Source organism: Felis catus, chromosome C1, assembly GCF_018350175.1.
Source record: "Felis catus isolate Fca126 chromosome C1, F.catus_Fca126_mat1.0, whole genome shotgun sequence".
NCBI lineage: Eukaryota > Metazoa > Chordata > Mammalia > Carnivora > Felidae > Felis > Felis catus.
Genome location: NC_058375.1, coordinates 221,197,710 through 221,217,340, shown reverse-complemented (window position 1 = coordinate 221,217,340; position 19,631 = coordinate 221,197,710). Strand labels below are relative to the sequence as shown.

Below are 19,631 nucleotides of genomic sequence, written 5' to 3'. Positions count from 1 at the left end.
AAGCACTCCTGCTGGGACAGAAACCCCCCCACCCTCCCCAGCAGCTCTGACGCCCGCCCAGGGTGCCTGTGGGAGACCTGGCCTCTGAGCCCTCCCGCACCCCTCGATGGCCGCTGAATTTTAAATTTGGTTTCCATACTATTGATCACGTGAGTACAGCTCACAGGCTGAGCTATGGTGAATTCTAACTATATTTTGCTCCTTTCCTTTTTCTTGACTTACTGAGTGCCTCTTTTCATTTACTCAATTCTCTATGTTCCCATGACCAATTCAGCCTAAACCATCCATGCAGAATTTAAACTCTTCGATGGGTCTGATCCACGAGACAATTTTCTCCCCGCTGCCTGCGCGCTGGCAGGTGCTCTCCGGGCCCCGGCCCCCAGCGTGAGCACCCCCCCCCCCCCGCCATCCTGGTCTCTTTCGTCCTTTAAGGGGTGCTCAGCACTCACCCCTTTGCAAAACTGCGTGTCTGGAAAACTCTCTTATTTTCTCTGCACGGAAGTCCTGGGAAGTCCTGCTGGACGGGGCACAGGCCCTTGGGTGGGAACCGACTTTCGTGTTCTGCACGACCACCTGCCCGGTCGTCTTGTGGCTTCCAGTGTTGCCCCTGACGAGTCTGACATGCTTCCTGGTCTCTCCTCCTGGAAGCTCTCTGGTCCCATCCCCTACTATGACATTTCACGCCGGTGTGTTCTGTGGTGATCTTTCCTCGTGGGTTATACGAGGAATGTGTAGATGGTTCTAACGTGGAAATTTGTGCATTCAGTTCTGGATATTTTCCCCAGGTAATTTCTTAAAGGCTCCCTCTGCTGCTTTGGGCTTCCTGGGTGCTGGGTGCTGGGCCTCCCGAGCTGTTCCCTGAATTTTCGCTCCCCTCCTCCACCTTCAGTCAAAGCCTCCTGGTGGAGATTCTGCCTCACTTTCATCTTCCAGTCCCATCCCACCAACACCGCCCTCTCTGCCACCGCATCTCAGACCTGCAGGCGCTCCTGTTCTCCGTGTGTCCCTGTGACTGGACACTGCTCGTGTTTCAGAGATGAAGGTCCTCTCTGACTTCTGCAGGGCGTTCCGGAAAGCGTAAGACAGTAACACATCAACAAGGTTCAAACTCGCAGGCACCAGAATGTGTCCACAGGGAAAAGCCCCCTCACTGGCTCCCGGAACCCACAGCTGCCTTCCCTGTGGCCACGAATACCACCTGGTTCTTCTATGGCATAAATGGGGTGTAATTCTCCTTTTTCCCCACGAGCAGCAGCAAACCCCACACACACCTGTTGAGTCTTTGCTCACACAACAGGGACAGGGCGTCCGACAGAACGTCCCACGTGCCACGACACAGGAAGCCTCTACGTTCCTGTGCAGTTGCCTGATACTCCACAGTATGGATGCACCAGCCTCCTGATGAATTACCAGTGTTTTACTGTTATAAATGACTAGACTAGAATTTCACATAACAAGATGAAAACTGTACATTCGGATTCCTATTCCTCATAAGCATCACCCAGCATAAAGCAATTTTCTGTGTCTTGCCCATGGGACAGACAAAAGGTGGGGTCCTCTCTGAGGATTCTATGGGCTTTGTTTCTCCTCTTCCACCCCTGGCATAGGTTCTGTTTCTTCTGAACGGAGAGGATTTCGATCCCTGGTTATCTGAGTTTGAAAGTGAGGCCCAGGACTGCGGGAGCCTGTGACCATCTGGTTCAGTGGGTGTGAGATCTGGAGAGAAACAGGATAACTGAATGGTCTTAACATGCCTCTCCACAGATTGCTTATTAGTTGAAAGAGAAAAACTAGTAACTATAGTAACTGATAGCTAATAACCGGAAAGCAGCGATGAAGATTCACACCACCAGAGAGGCCAGGTGGCGTCTCTGTCATGACCCCCTGAGAAGGACGTGACAACACCCGGGTAGGGGTCCAGCTGGGAATGTGTCCCCTGAACCTAATCCCAGGAAAACAGATGACAAACCACAAGTCAAGAACATCCTATTAAAGAGAAAAAGGACTGTGCTCTTCAATACTGTCAAGGTGGTAAAAGATAAAGAAAAAAATAAATGTTCCAGCTTAAAGGACACTGTAGGCACGATCGCTAAGTGCTGCATCTGGTCCTCGACTGGGTCCCATCCTGGGGAGAACAGCAGCTGTGAGGACGCTGCCGGCTGGCAAGACCAGAAAATGAACAGTGGATCAGCTGCGTCAGTGAGGAGGGTAAGGGAACCCTTTCTTGTTAGAAATATGTGCCTTCAGTGGTCAAGGGCCCTCAAGTCTACAACTCACTCTCAAATGCTTCAGAAAAACCATCTGCAGGTGCACATGTGCGTGTGCATGTAGAGAGCTGGGGGAGGAGAATGTGTGCTGGGGGAAGCACAAACCATAAAGCACAGGTGAGAAATGCTGGGGCGCGTCAATCTGGGCAAAGGGCAAGTGGGGGCTCAATGTGCTGTTCTAATTCTTTACAGTTTTTCTCTAAGTTTGAGTATTTCCAAATGAAAGTCTTTAAAAGAGGAGGCTCTCTGTGGGCTGGAGTAGGGATGCAGGCCTGTCACCACGGGGTGCCCCTGCATCAACAATTGAGAGAGTAATAGTGAATTCCATCTAACGTGGTTAATTTGAAGACTCTAATTTCTGGTTTTAACTTCTTCCAGTTACAAAGTAGTTATCCTTTTCTGGAAAATGACACTGGCTGGATTCGGATGGATGTGCTTTTCATCACGCATGATGGTAGAACTGTCATCTGAGTGAGCAGGTGTGGGAGGCCATGGGTCCACCAACTCACTGGGTGTGCCTGACACGATCATTGCCTGTCAGTCAGTGTACGATATAACACAATTAGCGTTCTGTTTACAAATTAATTTTTTTCCCAGTAGGCAATTGAAATTTGATGGCTAGGTTAAAAAAGGAAAGGGAAAGAAAGCAAGTGTAGCTTGACTACAGAGGCCTGGACTAGACAAGCCATTTTAGGCAAACGCAGGTTAACAAGAGCCCACAGATGGGGCGCCTGGGTGGCTCAGTTGGTTGTGTCTGACTCTTGATTTCGGCTCAGATCATGATCTCACGGTTCATGAGATCAAGCCCCTCGTCGGGCAGGCTCTGTGCTGGCAGTGCAGAGCCTGCTTGGGATTCTCTCTCTCTGTCTCTCCACCCACCCCCTCAAAATAAATAAATAAACTTAAAAAAAAAAAAAAAAGAGCCCACAGAGTGGACTCCCTGGAGTCCCAGGATGCAGCCCTGGACTCCCAGGATGCAACCTTCCATGGTGGTCAGCAATGAGCAGGTCTCTGCAGGTCGGCTGCATGCACCTGGGCCACTGAGCCCGAGTGAGAGGATGCAGGGAGCCCTCCACCATGTCCAGGCACAAAGGGTCTGCGTTCCACTGCTTCGGATGCTTCCATAGCAAAAACCCAAGCACACACATGTGTGACTGCAGGCAGAACTTAGTGGCCATTTTATGTCACTAATTACATATCCATACATAACTAATACACGAGTTCCTGAAGGCTGTACTGACGCTTATCACGTGCAACAGACTCTGATACTTTCCAGTCTATTTCATGTACTGAAATGACACCTCACAGAGCGGCACACCCAGACCTGCAGCAGGTCCATGCCTGAAGCGTGGAAGAGCCAGTGTTTCTGCTGAAGGTTCTATGGACATGAACTGTGGCTCAGCATTAGAATGGTGGCATTTGACCGCGTGCCCTGGGGGGCAGAGGGCTCTGTGACAGCAAGGACAGGGAAAGAAGTGCTCCGCGGGATGAGACAGGCACGCTAGGTTCCTCCGACCAGTCCAAGACCTTCAGCATCAGAACGAAAATTTACCAATACGTGTAAAATCAGCCCCCACCCAGTCCTCGCACACCCCTGCCCTCTCCCTACCTGGAACACGAGGACACCCATGTGGGAAACGGCCAGGTTAATTTTGGCCCCCTCCCTGTCAGAAGCGGCGTGAAAACGGATGCCATACATTTCCAACTTTCGGGCAATTTCGAGCACCTGGAAATCCGACTCAGCAGGCGTCTGGCCCCTATGACAAAGGACGGCATGATCACAGCACTGAAAACAACTCGATTTCTAAAAGAGCCAAGGTGTGTAACAAAACTGATCAGGAAAACAAAGCAGAATGAAACAAACCTACACAGGAGGCTTTTTTTAGAGAATGGATTGCTTTTGTGAGTGTATTTACCCACTAGAAGTGCAGCAGAGCACACACAGGCCAAAGAAACTGTCCATTTCCTTTTATCCTGTGATCCACTTCCTGATGGGTAGAATGTTTTCTTTGTATGCACAAAATGAGCTGAGGTGCTCAGCCTTGTAATTTGTTCTTAATACTGAGGAGGTGACATGAAAACACTGTACGCAGAGATAGGTACGAAACGCAGGGAAACCACAGATAACACCGGTAATCTCATGAAACCCATTTCATACTTAAAAAAACCGTTTTTGTAATGTACAATTCTAACCGAGAGAGTATACTTTTATAAGGATAAAATTATGAAACGGAATAAAACCATGTTTCCCAAGTGCACAGTCCTGCTCCCAGGGCAGTGACCTGGGCAGGGACCGTGGCCCATGTCACACTGACCAGCCTCCAGGAGGCTGCCGCTCAGGGAGGGCACAGCTGGGCGAAGGGGACAGACAGGGTCCTGGTTAGGAGAACCCCTACACAAGGCCTGAGCCCTGCATGTGGGGTTCTCCATCAACAACTCTTCCTCTCACTCCCACATGTCTGAGCTTCTGGATCTTTAAGGAACAGCCCTTCCCACAGTTTCTATTCTTAGACTAAAACTTCTATTCTCTGAGTCTGATATGGACACCTGACTGTCAGCTTATATTTGATAAATCATCATCAAGCAGGAACACCCAGGGTGTGACAATCGTTTTCCATGGTGTCCCAATGCTTCTGTTTTGGAACGGGGCACTGGGCGGAAGCTGGAGGAGTTCTGAGGGGAGGCTAGGGTTAGGGATGCTAAGGGAGATTCTGGTTAAGGGCTAAGAAGGAAAAGAGAGCAGAGAAAAAGCCTTTCTTCTCAGAGAAGCCCTAAGCCTTCGTGAACAAAATTTGGTAGACACGAGGGTGGTAAAGATCATTCTGGCGAGGTCTCAGAAGTGAGGAATATGTCATTGGAAGTAGGAGAAAAGGCGATCCTTTTTATAAAGTGGCCCAACACCTGGCTGAGTTACATTCGTGTCCTAGTGTTTTGTGGAGAGCCTGACGCAGGCGCGATCTCAAGAACAATGAGATCACGACCTGAGCCGAAATCGAGTGGGATGCTTAACTGAGCAAGCCCTCCTGGCACCCGTGGCCGAAGAGATTTCTAAGCAAAGTGATGAAGGTATGGCTGGGCTCCTCTGACTGCTGATAGCAATGCAGGAGGAGAGAGATGCCCGAGACATGGAAGTTTAGGCAAAAAGGAAGCAGAATTTTAAGACGTGGAAAGTGCGCAGCCTGCCCATATTGCAGAAAACAAGAACACCGAGGTGTGGCTAAGAGGCTGAGCAGGAGGTCAGTATGGACCGGCCACCGCAATGGAAATCAGGATGGGGGAAGGAGGATCCCAAAGGCAATCTGGATCAGGGCTGCCTCTCCCATCACAGGCCACGGTGGAAGAGCGTGGGGGTTGGGAACACAACTGGCCCTTGCTCAGGTTTCCAAGGCCAGGGCTGCCTGGAGCCACAGGAGGGTATACTTGAGGAGTATGGTAGGCCTGGAGGGCAGGGCACAGAGCCAAAGAGGATTATTCCTGAGTCTTAAGGTTTATGTCATTTGCTCCACTAGGTTCTGGACTTGCCTGAGATCCGTCACCCTTTTCTTCCTTCTAGTCCCTCCCTTTGGAAGGGAAATGTGCACCCTGCGCCTATCCCCTACCACAGTACTTTGGTTTTACAGCTAGAGGAGACTGTGCCTCAGGCAAACCATACCTGGAGTCTCAGCCAGATCTCATCAAGATGAGATTCAGGTAAGGCCATGGAATCAGAGGATTTAGTGTTGGTGTTAGAGCAGTGAAGGCTTTTGGGCTGTTGGGGTGGAATGAATGTACTTTGCATGTGAGAAGGACATGAACTGTGGAGGGTGGAATGTTCCAGAGTGAATGTCTGTGTCCTCCAAAATTCAGGTGCTTCAGCCAAACCTCTGGGGTGATGGTATTTGGAGGGGGGTCTTTGGGAGGGCCTGGGTGGGGGATTCACGAGTAAGAATGCCCTAACAGAAGCTCCGGGGAGCTCTTGGCCCCTCCCGCCCCATGAGGATGTGCGAGAAGATGCCATCCGTGCCGCAGGAAGCAGGCCCTCACCACACCCGCATCTACCAGTGCCTCCATGTCTGACCCCCAACTCCAGAAGTGTGGGAAATCACAGTCTGTGGTCCCCACGCTGCCTGGCTCGGGGTGTTCTGTTATAGCAGCCGCGAAGGACTAAGACACCAGTTTTCAAATGTTTTTTCTTCAATGTCAAAGATCCAAAAGAACTGTGATAAAAGTAAAAAAACCACTCCTTCAATATCCTCTTGAAGGGTGATTACAAGGGTGTTTCCAGTGGGTCGAGGAAGATGATTATAAATAACTATGTAAGAACTAGATCTTGATTAAAATGAAAGTACCACATCGTCTCTAAAAATCCTACATACAAAATGATTAAAAGAAATAAAAGTGCAGTAAATATCTGATGACCGTGGAGGACAAAGTTAGCACATCAGAACCACGAGAGGGGCACCTGGCTGGCTCAGAGGAGTGTGCAACTCTTGACCTTAGGGTTATGAGTTCGAATCCCACCTTGCGTGTAGAGATTACTGAACAATAGATATTTTAATGTTTATTTTTGAGAGAGAGAGAGAGCGAGCAAGCATGTGCGCAAGAGAGTGGGGGAGGGGCAGAGAGAGAAGGAGATACAGAATCTGAAGCAGGATCCAGGCTCCAAGCTGTCAGCACAGAGCCCGATGCAGGGCTCCAACCCAGGACCCGAACCATGAGATTATGAATTGAGCCAAAGTTGGATGCTTAACCAACTGAGCCACCCAGGCGCCCCCTAAATAATCTGACAGAAAGAAAAGAAAAAGATCATGAGAGCCAAGAGACAGCTGAGCTCAGGGATGGCGGCACTCTGTTGGAAAGAACCCAGGTTTAGTCCTGTGTCAAGCACATCACCTGATTTCTCTTTAACTGGCTTTCACGAATTTTTAAAGCAGCCACCTTGAGACACACCCCTAAGACGCACAAACATGCACACACGTGCAAGCTCATGAACATGTGAGCACAGGCGTCCTCCCACGCGGCTCTCAAAGTGACTGCTCATAGACCTGCACCAGTCCATCACCTGACACACATGCCTGTGTCCACACTCGCCGGGCCCGGTGGGGAGCCTCAACCCTTTCCTGATGTACCCGTCCCTCAGAGCCTGAGACCCCCACACACCCTGCCTTGTTCTCATGGCCTCTGGTGGAGCCCCTTTCTCACTCCTCCCTTCAAGGCCAGTCTTCAGGAGGCTGTCCTGGGCCCTGCTCTCCCATCTGTGTCTACCCTCTCTTCCCTGGGTGACCTGCACAGCTTGATGTGCCCTACGTGTTGACAACACTCTGCCCGCATCCCAGACCCATCCACCTGCTGGCACCGATGCCTTGGTGGGACCCTTGACCCTGTAGTGCCCCACGCGAACTCCAGGAACAAATCCCAAACAGGCGATCATCTCCCTGGGGACTGGCGCTGGGAGATGACCCTTTGTTCCTCTGCCCCAGTGTGCTGAACCCTGACACTGAGAGGTGCCCCCAACCGTGCCCCGAGAGGGGGCTGGGGCCTTTGCTTGGTCTTACCATGACAGTGGAGTCACACAGCCTCCTGTGAGCAGCGGGCACTATCACTCGCCCCACCAGCCAAGCCAGAAATTCAGGTGCAACTGCGGGCACCATGCTGGGTCTCCTGGACCCTCCCAGGCTGCTGCCTTCGCCTGGCACTCCCCCTTCACCAACCCTACGTGGCCAATTCCTTAGAGATGCCTGCTGGCCCAAGCAGCCCGGCCACTCACCCTTCTCACCCTGGCCGCTCTGTCTGCCCTCAGCTTGCACACCAGAGTGCACAACAATATACTCGTGTATCCGGTGCCCGTCCCGATGCCAGGCACACAAGAGGAGCTCCCCAAGTGCTGTGAGTGGCCAAATGCATGAGAAGCACACAGTCTTGCCGGGGTAAGGTCCTCCAGGTGAGCATCTTGGTCCACCTTCTCAAGGGCAAGGCTTCTCTCCTGTCCACTCTCCTTTTGGGGAGTTCAATATCACAGCTAACTCCCCCCAGGCCCTCGGCCCTGGCCCTCCCTCCTGCACCTCTCTTCAACCTGAAAGGACGTACCAGCGTCAAGTCAGTCAAAGAGCAGGCCCGCCAGCCCTACCTCACCTCACAGGAGGGCCGCCTGCTGCTCGGCGGGCTACCACACGCTTCTCACCATTAAGAGTGTCATGCATGTGGTGGGACCCCATGGCTGCCCCTGACGCTCTGCCCTCTGGTCACTCTTACCAGGGCCCTGACGTCCCTTTCGGCCTTTCTAAAGCAGTGAGACTGTGCCCTCCCAGGGAGTGGACGGCGGTCACTTTAGTCAGCCTTGCAGAAGCCTTAGTGGTGGCTCCCGTTACTTAAATACACTATTTCATCATTATAGTGTAGGGATAGGGTGCCAGCGGCTGACTCTGACAGACTCACGTGTGCTTCCGGTGGAATTCTAGAATCTTCTCAAGAGAACGCTCCTGACTGGGTAGGTACTCATTCACTTTAAGGTGCTCTCGATCCAGGGTTTCATCATAATCTCCTATTTCAGCTGAAGTGAGAGAACAACAGTCAGTAATTCTAATTCTCAAATAAAGAAAAATACAAGCATTTGTACATGCAAATGCATGAATTAAAAGAAAAAAATTATCCTAAATCTGTAATAAAAGAATATATAAATATTTTTATTTTATGAACAAGATTTTGTATTTTACTTTCCCACACATCTTAAGCTACTAAAGGCAAATATAAAGGCAGGTAAAGAAGTTTTTTCCTGAGTTTTGAAGAACAAAGATGCTGGTGAGTGACCCCAGGGAGGCTGACACTCAGTCGCCAGTTTATCCTGAGTTTTCTGTGTTTTAAACCTCGCTTTATTTGTCTGTAATCTCAAGACTGTTGTGACCAGGAATATGTATCTTGTTTGTTTCAGGACAATGTATTTGAAATCATTTTTTCCTTCAGGGCCTCTCAAATTCTTGAGGAACAATGTCTCTTTCTAATTTCATGAAGCTTGAGAGGCCACTAATGTTTCAAGAATTGTAGTTAAAGCCCAATAATCTTAAACAATATACATCTTTTTGTTTTGAGACCATCTCAAGTTCACAGAAACGTCGCTTGCACTGTGCCACACTTGAGGGTGTGCTGTGTCCACATAAGACACGGCCGCCCATGAGCAGGGCACAGCCCCCGAGCAGGCGGGCCCCGGGTCTGCTGCGGTATCTGAGCCTCAGACCCCACCATGCTGTCAGCAGCTGCTCTGTCACGTCTCCTACAGCCAGACGTCCTGGCTCAGAGTCACGCTGCAGCGGGTGGCCCTGTCTCTGCAGGTTCCCGCAGTGGACGCAGCGCATGTCCAAGGGCAGGGCGACGGCTCGACAGGTTATCACACCACACTGGCACCGGAAAGCCAGCTGTCTCTCTGAGAAGACCTCAAACCCAATAAAAAACAACGAAGTCACTTTGAAAACTTATATCAACAAGTGACAGCAAGGCCCCTAGTGATGAAATTTGCTATTTGTACAAGGTGTGTGTGGGGGAGGGGAGGGGACCCGGCAAACCACAAATTAACCCCCGTACTTAGCCGTTCCTATGATCCCCCACACTTTCTACATTCTACTTTCTGTGCTCAAATTTCAGAAACATCACTTCTGTGTCAGGGACTCTAGTCCAGAAGCAGCATTTCCTTCGTCCTACCCTGTCGGGGGGGGGCTTTGTAAAGCCCCAGCAAGACACACACCCGTTTTTCGGAACCTCTTCCTACAATATAAATTTTCCCGCTCTTCTGAGCTACCTCTTGCTGTGTGACATACTGAGAAATGTGTTCTTTTCCCTCAGGGTTTGATGACTGACTTATCACCAGAGGGGCTGTGACGGGGTCCAGGGGTGCTGAGGGTCAGGGCTGCCACTTGGCTCCCAGACGCAAGACATTTATGGGGAAAATGCGGGAAGACACAAAGGAGAGACGTTCGGGAAGGATTCGTGTGGCTGCAGCTCTTGGCCTGGAGCCTTCCTTTCTTGGTGGAGACTGTCTGCCTCAAGGACTTCCACTCTGTAGATGTTAATCTTCAGCTTATTGGAGAAAATACTCAAATCAAAGGCCTGTTCTTTCATCACATTAACTGTGCAGGTACATCAGGTGCTGGCGGTCCTGAGGGCCGTGCACCTAGGACACCGTATGCGCCTCCGCCCGCGGCTGGGGACACTAACACTGCAGAAGGTGGGATGCCAGAAGGGCCGCCGTGGTGTCCGCACAGGGCAGACGCTCCTCCAGGAGGTCTCTCTTAAGTTGCAAGGCAAACAAGTACCTAGAAGGGAGTTCAAACAGCACAAATGTCAGCTCCGAAGGCTCTAGAGCAGACCCCCCGCATCTCCGTCGCAGGACAGCACCCGTAAACAGCGGTGACCAGGGACACCAGAGCAGACAGTGACAAAGAGGCGAAGTCGCAGGCGGCAGCTCCGTGGGCAGAGTCACCGCACACACGAGAGCACTCAGATGCTCGCCTCCCGGACCCTACCGCACCTTCAAGGGCAAGCTCACAAGTTCAGGTCACTTCTGTCACACACACAACTGCACTTAATGACTCTGTTGTGAAAGAATCAGCAACATCCAATTCAGATAGAGCTTAAAATGTGGCTATGGAAGTTTGAGACAGATCGATGATATTCAGCCTTGGCTAGGATCTGAGAAACAGGCACTCCTGAATGTAGCTAGAGAAGGCAGTATTAATATGCTCATATGCACATCTATTCCACCGACAAATGATCACTGAGCTTGTACCATGTTCCAGGTACTATTTCTGGAGCTGGAGCTACAATGGACAAGACAAACTCTCTCTGCCTTTGCTGCCATTTATACCTGAGTGAGCTGTTAAAATTTACTGTATTCTCTTAAATTTTAAATGTGGCTACCCTTTAACTTAGCAATTTCACTTTTATGAAACTTTTCAGGAGAGATATTTTCTAGAGCTTACAAAGATGTGTGGGCAAGGCTGTTTGTTTGCAGCAATATAGCAGAGAAAAATTGGAAATGATCTAAGTATGCACTAATATAAGAATAATTTAGTAAAGCAGATACAGGCACATGCACTATACGCACAAAGACGGACACGTGGATAACAAAACAAGACCAAACAAGCCATCCAACCCACAGTTCTGGGCGCATAGTGTGATACTGCTTTGTAAATTACCATTTCTTTAAAGACCTGGCTCCATTTATACATTTGCTGTGAATTCGCCTGGAAGACACTCCTCAAGTGTAACTACTTCTGGGGACAGCGCAGTGGGCAGGGAGTGAAGGGGAACATTTGCTTTTTATTCCATGTAGCTGTATTCTGAAGATTTTCTTCTTTTATAATAAACTGCTTTTTTTTCTTTTTTAATAAATAAAAGAAGCACCTTCTGCATAAAGTTGGCTTGGACCCAGTTAGGTAACACCTTCCGTTACCTGTTATTCCCTCAAAGAGGACTTTTTTGGGAAACGCCAGGTACTTAATATGCTAAGAAGATGAGCTCTGTATTCACTCATAACAACACTTTTTGCTGCCCTTGGGGTTGTTTCCTTACCCACAAAGTGAGCGGCTGGGCTAATGGGATCTCTACATCTCCCTGCAGCTGACAACCTGGGATTCTGTGATGTTACAGAGTTCTGTAAGAACCTTCTAGAGAGAGATTCATAAGATGCCCATGATGCAGGTATAAATACATTTTTTTGCTCAGAAAGGCTGGTACCACCACAATGATATCACAGTTCTCTTTTATCTTATATCTGATCTTGGGTTTTGAATTGGTACATAAAACACAAGGAAAATAAATTCCATAATCTGTGGCCAGATGAAGCAACTGTAAACATTTTCTTCAAATCATTTCTACGAAGAATCAATCTCGAATTCGAGAGAGTGATAACAAAAGAAATCACCTAAAATACTTCTGCTCATATATTCATACGGACTCTCAAACTCAACACTTCTCCCACTTGAGAGTATTTTGGGCATACGGGCTAGGCTCCTGACAACTTTATGCACATGCGTAAATCTGTGTCAGCAGGAGGCTATCAGTTCAACAGCACACTAACACGTGTTAGTCCCCCCACCTTTGTCCCCAGTTTGCACCATAAACCCTCTTCCAAGCTCCGCTGGCATTTGTGTTTGTGCAAGAGTTAAATGCTTCTTTTAATACTAGACACTGACCACACCTTTTATGTGTATACTGTTCACCTTTTAGGTGAATGAAGATGTATTCATTCATTCTTTGAATAGAGCCTGAGCACTTGATGAGCCAGGCACTGCTGGAGATACAGGTGAATTCTAGATCCCGCTGACAGCAGCTGTGGCTTAGTAGGGGCTCTTTACCTTGTATATTCTTCCTGCAACTGACCCGGATCAGGTGGGAAAAATTTGACTGCTAGACGAAGCAATGCGTTCTTTGGCCCTATGAAAAGAAACATTTTAAACTTCACAAATATTAGGTCAATCCCACTATTTTTTGAGATCTTTGTACACTTTAGTGAAAGAAAAATGTCACCATCGCTCACTATACTGAACCAGAACAATATGACTGCTGTAAAGAAAAAGCACAAGGTATTATTAGCTCATCTGAGTATCTTAGCTTTACTGAAATTTTATAGTAACACACCCATGTAATTTTCACCAAAAAGGAAAGAGGAGCTGTTTTGCTAAATGTGATGATGCCCCACACGGCCTGACGTCACCAGTGACTGATGAAGCTACTAGTACACGCCCTTCTCTCCCATTCGGGACTAAAAACGTTGCAGGTGAATCTGGACCCCTAGAAAGGACCCTGTGCGTTACATAATTATTAAGAGGCATCACTATGTGCCTCAATTTAACAAATTTAATAGAGACTAACAAAAATAATGTTTAAAATTACAAAATAGTATGAACTATTTTATTAAAAATGTAAACTGTGTGTCAACTATACTCAGAAAAAAAATCACAAAAAATAAAATTTTAAAAATTGTTTAAAAAAAAAGGGGGGTGCCTGAGTGGCTCAGTCGGTTGAGCATCTAACTCTTGATTTTGGCTTGGGTCACGACCACAGGGTCATGGGATCGAGCCCTGTGTTGGGCTCTGTGTGGAGCATGGAGCCTGCTTAAGATTCTCTCCTTCTCTCTCTACCCCTCTCCCCAGTCACGCATAGTTCTCTCTAGAAAAAAAAATTGTTAAAAAAAATTACAAATGCTAATTGGACCTCAATGTCTTTTCATAACTCAGAGAGAAACTGCCTTATTTTTTGTTTAAATTCAAATTAGTTAACATACAGTGTAGTATTGGTTTCCAGAGTAGAACCCAGTGATTCATCACTTACATATGACACCCAGTGCTCATCACAAGTGCCCTCCTTAATACCCGTCCCCCACCCACTTCCCTCCATCAGCCCTCAGTTTGTTCTCTGTCATTAAGAGTCTCTTGTGTTTGTTTCCCCTCTCTCCTTTGCCCTCCCATATGTTCATCTGTTTTGTTTCTTAAATCCCATATATGAATGAAATCGTACGATATTTGTCTTTGCATATTGGTCCAAAATTAAAGTGCTATCAAAGAACATATCCTGTTACTGCCACATCTGAGAATGAAGTGAGTTGAATTACTGCCCACCCCCAGCTAACATAGGATAAGACTAAGTAGTGAAATGACTTTCAAGTTCAAATACTGTTGTCGATCACCTTGCTGCTATCCAGTGACAATGAACATCTGAACATACCTTCAATTTGAACAGTCAAGAACAAAAGCATCTAAAATGAACAGAATTTTTAAAGACTTTAAAAAAAGGACTTACTCCGTATTTGCCTAGTGATGGGCTTCATAGGTTCGAGCCAAATCTAAAGAGAATTTAAGAAAAGAGATCAGATGTGTTCAATGATTTCTCTATTTAATAAGTATGTTACAAAATACAGAACTGTTTATAATTAGGAGAGATATTTAAGGCGGGCCTATTTTGGTTCTCCGCTCACACACCAGTCTAATGCTGATAAAACACCTGGGAGTGGGGTGTCTGGGTGGCTCAGTCAGCTGAATGTCTGACTTCAGCCTGGGTCATGATCTCACGGTCTGTGAGTTCGAGCCCTGTGTTGGGCTCTGTGCTGACAGCTCAGAGCCTGGAATCTGCTTTGGATTCTGTGTCTCCAACTCTCTCTGCCCCTCTCCTGCTAATTCTTTCTCTCTCTTTCTCTCTCAAAAATAAATAAATATTAAAAAAAAAAAAAAGACACCTGGGAGAGGTATAGGAGCACCTGCTTCGAGAAGTGTGGCAGGAGGCCAAGATGCCACACTGTATGGGACCCCACCACGAGGCCACAGCACGCTGCTGTTGCTATGCACAGAACAGGTACCAATAATTATTTTGGGGGGGGCATCTGTTAAGGCCAAACAACTATGTGGTGCATGCTGCACTTGTAAACAACAATGGCAAGAGCACCACTACACGAAGGGGTGGATGGAACTCTAACGTTGACATACTTATTGAACGAACAGGTTGATTTTGGGTTTTAAAACAGTTCCACCTGTAAATATCAAAGCTCCACACTTTTTAAGGCTCATCTATCAAGTAACAAAAAGGATAAACAATTTAGTAGCACAGTTTGCTAAAAATGATCACCAAACAGATGTACTAGAGGGAGTTTCTGGATCTCCTTGGCACACGTACTGGCAGGGAGAACAAATTCAGGGAGGATGGGAACTCAGCCTAGCTAACAGGCACGTGTACTCCGTATTTCCACGGGACAGCCCCAGTAACAGCCCTGTGATCAGGTTCCGTGCTCCCATTGCTGCCATAGGTCCTCCGAGGCTTGCCATGGCCACGTGCATCGCCAGCACCCACCACGTACCCACAGCCCGTCTGCAAGAGTGAGGCAAGAGCACGTACCCAGTAGGCCCGGGGGTGCTGAAACTCCAGCCCGAAGTAGTCACACTCCGTCAGGTTCAGGCGCCTCCACACCTGAGTCAGCAGCGTCTGGCCATCGCGCTTAGGCTGTGAGAGGCAGGGAGGGGGAGCACAGGAGAATGAGGTGCCTTCCAACAACCCGGGTTCATGAAACAGCGTGGCAAGATGTGGCTTCCGCACGTACAATCCATCCTCCTAACTCCTTGCTTCACTCTGCCTTCTTCTAAGGCTCTCAGTGCTCAGAAACGGACACCAAAGTGAAGCCAGACAACCCCCTCACTCTTACCTTCTCAGGTGCATCTTTAGCTATTGTTCTTGGCAACGTTAGATGACAGAACCCATTCTCAGCCTCACTGAACACTTTATCAACTTGGTATTTACTACAGAGGTGGGTCTCATACTCCATGTTTGCCCGAGACCCCAGTGAATGCTTGATTATTTGCTAATAACATTAGCGAGGAGACCTCGCACTGCTCAGACTAGAGGTGGGACGATCGGCTCTCCATTCAGAAGAAACGTGAAGTTAGCTCCCTGGTCTGCACTAGCCACAAAAATAAACTCCCATGGACTAAAGAACAGAACAAAGCAGGAAAATATTTCTCCAGTTTTGGGGTTAAGTAAAGTGTTCCTAAGTACCACACAAAGACAGACAGACTCGATTAATTAAAGGTGAAAAACTTCTGAACAGAGAAACAGCGAACAAAGTTACCATCCAGAATCATACTAAAACAAGTGATTTCTCTCTCACGTTGCTCTCATGAATTGGGTAAAGAAATACAAATGGCTTTTAGGCACATAGAAACGTACTCAAGCCCTCTAATAATGAAATAAAACAGTGAGACACCACTTCTTGTCCATCTCAGAGGGCTGGGAGCATGGGGTGGTGCGGCTGGGGGAAGGCAGCCATGTCCGCGCACTACTGGGAGAACTCCAGTTCGTCCCATCCTCCGGGAGCATCTGAAAACACCTCCAAAACTTAAAGTGTACACATACACCTTTGCTCCAGCAATTCCCCTTCTAGAACTTTCTCCTACAGATACTCTCACACAACTGCACAGAGCTAAAGATGCAAGGACAAACCCAACAGAGAACTGACGACACGAACAACGGTACCTCCGTTGTCACAGCCCTTAGGACTCTGTACCAGCGTGGAATGAAGTCCAAGACTACAGTTCAGTCATGAAGAAAAAAGGGTTCCCTTCCTATCCAGTGTACACGACAGAAGCCCACTTCATAAAATGTGCATGCTGCATTTACCTTAACTGAAGCAAGTCTGGAAGGCTCCATCCTGAGAGGAAATCACCATTCTGGACTGAATGGGGGTGGGGGACAGGGACCAGGGCCTTCACTTTTACCTTATTTTCTAACTTCTGCGATGTCTCAGTTTTCATCAGCGGGCATGTCATTTTCGCACTGCAAAGATAACATCTGCAGGGGGAGGAGAGGCAAACCTCCATGGCTCCCCAGGACGGTAGTTTCCGTGAGTTTAAACACTGGACTTTCTTACTGTGTGCCCAAGAAGTGGCTGTGCTCCTAATGTGAGCACTCTTTTCTCTTTTTAAAAAAAAAATTTTTTTTTAACGTTTTATTTATTTTTGAGACAGGGAGAGACAGAACATGAACAGGAGAGGGTCAGAGAGAGAGGGAGACACAGAATCTGAAACAGGCTCCAGGTTCTGACAGGTCAGCACAGAGCCTGACGCGGGGCTTGAACTCACAGACAGTGAGATCGTGACCTGAGCCGAAGTCGGACGCTTAAGTGACTGAGCCACCCAGGCGCCCCTCTTTTCTCTTTTTTTAAGTTTATTTTGAGAGAAAGAGAAAGAGAGTGCAAGTGGGGGAGGGGCCGAGAGAGACGGGGAGAGAGAATCCTAAGCAGGCTCTGTGCAGAGCCTGATGCAGGGGCTCGAACTCACGAACCGTGGGATCATGACCTGAGCCGAAATCAAGAGTCAGCAGCTGAACCGCCTGAGCCCCACAGACGCCTGTAAAGCGAGCATTCTTATGGGAAGACGGAAATAGCTGCCCTCTGTGGTGACGAAGCGGCACGCAGCGAGTCACAGCCGCAAAGGGATGCAGACAACGCCATCCGTAGAGAAGGGAAGAGCAAATGTTCTGGACGAAGTACCATAAGATCACGTCTGACAAGGATCACGGTGAGGGCTCGCGTGCCGGCCGTGCTGTTGGGAGAACGCACCCACGACAGGCTCTGCAGCCTGACGTGCGGCCCAATCCCCTCAGTGGTGAGCTGGTCAGAAACCATGGGGTCTGCTGCAACTCCTCTCACACTCAGCACTCCTCCCCAGGAAGCTCTCCCACAGCTGTGTCCCCTCCCCCAGGGCTGCAGGGCTGTTGCGGGGTGGGGGGCTCCACAGGAGGACGAGGAAGGCCCCAAAGGTGTGTGCGCATGGGCCCCACAAGGCCTGGCCTTGCCCATTCGGGGGCGACTTGGACACCTGGCTGCTCCCTCACAGGGAGACCCCCTCTCCCTCTGGCGGCCTCGAGCAGACCCTTGAGAACCTGGTGAGTTAGTTGCCTCATGGGAAAGGTCCCCTTAATTGCGTTTGGCTCCACATGACCACCACATCACTTGGCGCTTCTCTCCAGCACGGTGCTTATGGCGCTGTCGTTCCCACATTTACTTGTTTGGGTGCATTCCTACTACTACAGGGTCAGAGACTGCATCATCCATCTTGAATCTCGAGGCCCAGCAATGTGGCAGATGCGCCACTGACAGGCCCAGAACGTCCACAACTGCTCTGCTGCTCCAGTCCTCCCCGCTCCCTTCTCAACTGCCTGGTCACCCCACGCGGTAAGGGGCGATGGTGGGATTAACAGCCCCATCCAAGCCCTCCATCCACGGGCAGTGAAACCCTGGCTTGTCCCAGGAGGCCTGCCGAACCGAGGGATGCCAACATGTATCAAGTGTGCAGACACACAGGCACACATCCATGATGCACCAAGCGTCCAAATCCAGAACAGGGTTTTTAAATCTGGGCATAAAACTACACTTCATTACACAGGTTTCTGTACTAATGTACACGCATATACATACATATGTATGGACACACACACACATGGATACACATATATCCATACACACATATGCATACGTGTATATATATATATGTGTGTTTAACTCCTGTATTGGAGTAAATTTTACCAAAGTAAAAAAGCTTTTGCAAGTCAACTATCCTATGTTCAGCAAAAAAATAATAAGTAATAATTTTAATGTTGGGACACCTGGGGGTGGCTCAGTCGGTTAAACGTCCAACTTCAGCTCCGGTCATGATCGCAGGTCCGTGAGTTCAAGCCCCGCGTCAGGCTCTGTGCTGACAGCTCAGAGCCTGGAGCCTGCTTTGCATTCTATGTCTCCCTCTCTCTATGCCTCTCCCCTGTGCTCTCTCTCTCTCTTTTTTTTTTTTTTTGCAGGGGCCATATTTCATCTTTTTTTTGGTATTTTTCTAGTTTCCTTTACTTTTGCAATTGAAGTATAGTTAACATATAGTGTCATTATATTATTCTCAGCTGTACAATGTAAGGATTCAACAATTCCATACATTTCTGAGTAATCATCAAGATAAATGTACTCTTTTTTTAAATGTTTATTTTATTTTTATTTTATTTTTTTTAAAGTTTATTTATTTTTGAGACAGAGAGAGACAGAGTGTGACTGGGGGAGGGTCAGAGAGAGAGGGAGACACAGAATCTGAAACAGGCTCCAGGTTCTGAGCAGTCAGCACAGAGCCTGACGCGGGGCTCGAACTCACGGACCGCGAGATCGTGACCTGAGCCCAAGTCGGATGCTTAAACCCGACTGAGCCACCCAGGTGCCCCTAAATGTTTATTTTATTTTTCAGAGAGAGAGAGTGGCAGAGCATGAGCAGGGGAGGGGCAGAGAGAGAGGGAAACACAGAATTTGAAGCAGGCTCCAGGCTCTGAGCTGTCAGCACAGACCTTGACATGGGGCTCAAACTTACGGACCTGAGATCATGACCTGAGCCGAAATCGAGTCAGCTGCCACCCAGGTGCCCATAGAACAGGAAGAAAGTGATTCTTGAACAAGAGGAGGAGGCCACTCTCAGCAGTACACTAAATAGCTACTATGTGACACTGACATCAAAACAGAAAGAAATGAGACGTAAAAAATCAGAAAGGAAGCAAAACGATCATTATTTGTAGAAACGATAATTCACTTGGAAAACCTGAGAACATCAACCAGAAAACTATCATGAAGAGATGGAACTGAGTCAGGTGATGGGGGAAAAATACCATACATGCATCTAAGCTGCGTTCCCCTAGACACAATTAGCCACCATCCTCAGGACAGAAAGGAAGGAATCAACCACATTTGTAACAGTCACGAAAGAGCTGAAGTATTTTGGAGTAAGCTTAACAAAAGAAAGCTTCATGGAGAAAATTTAAAACCACTGCGATGAGACAGAAAGGGGGACACAGAAGGAGCGTGGAGAGGTGCAGGGCACACGAACG

At 48.3% G+C, this 19,631-nt stretch overlaps 1 protein-coding gene across 6 annotated transcripts in view; it reads right to left on the bottom strand.

Moving 5' to 3' along the window:
• Nucleotides 1-19,631, bottom strand: part of FARP2 (FERM, ARH/RhoGEF and pleckstrin domain protein 2) — a 105,709-nt gene that overhangs the window by 44,024 nt on the left and 42,054 nt on the right. For all 6 annotated transcript variants that reach the window (XM_023260008.2, XM_045034746.1, XM_045034747.1 and 3 more), the window contains 6 exons: nt 15,123-15,227; nt 14,037-14,079; nt 12,593-12,671; nt 10,452-10,549; nt 8,682-8,796; nt 3,877-4,024 (listed from right to left, as the gene is read on the bottom strand). In XM_023260008.2, the coding sequence (XP_023115776.2) occupies nt 3,877-4,024; nt 8,682-8,796; nt 10,452-10,549; nt 12,593-12,671; nt 14,037-14,079; nt 15,123-15,227 (588 nt within the window). The remainder of the gene's footprint in view (nt 1-3,876; nt 4,025-8,681; nt 8,797-10,451; nt 10,550-12,592; nt 12,672-14,036; nt 14,080-15,122; nt 15,228-19,631) is intronic.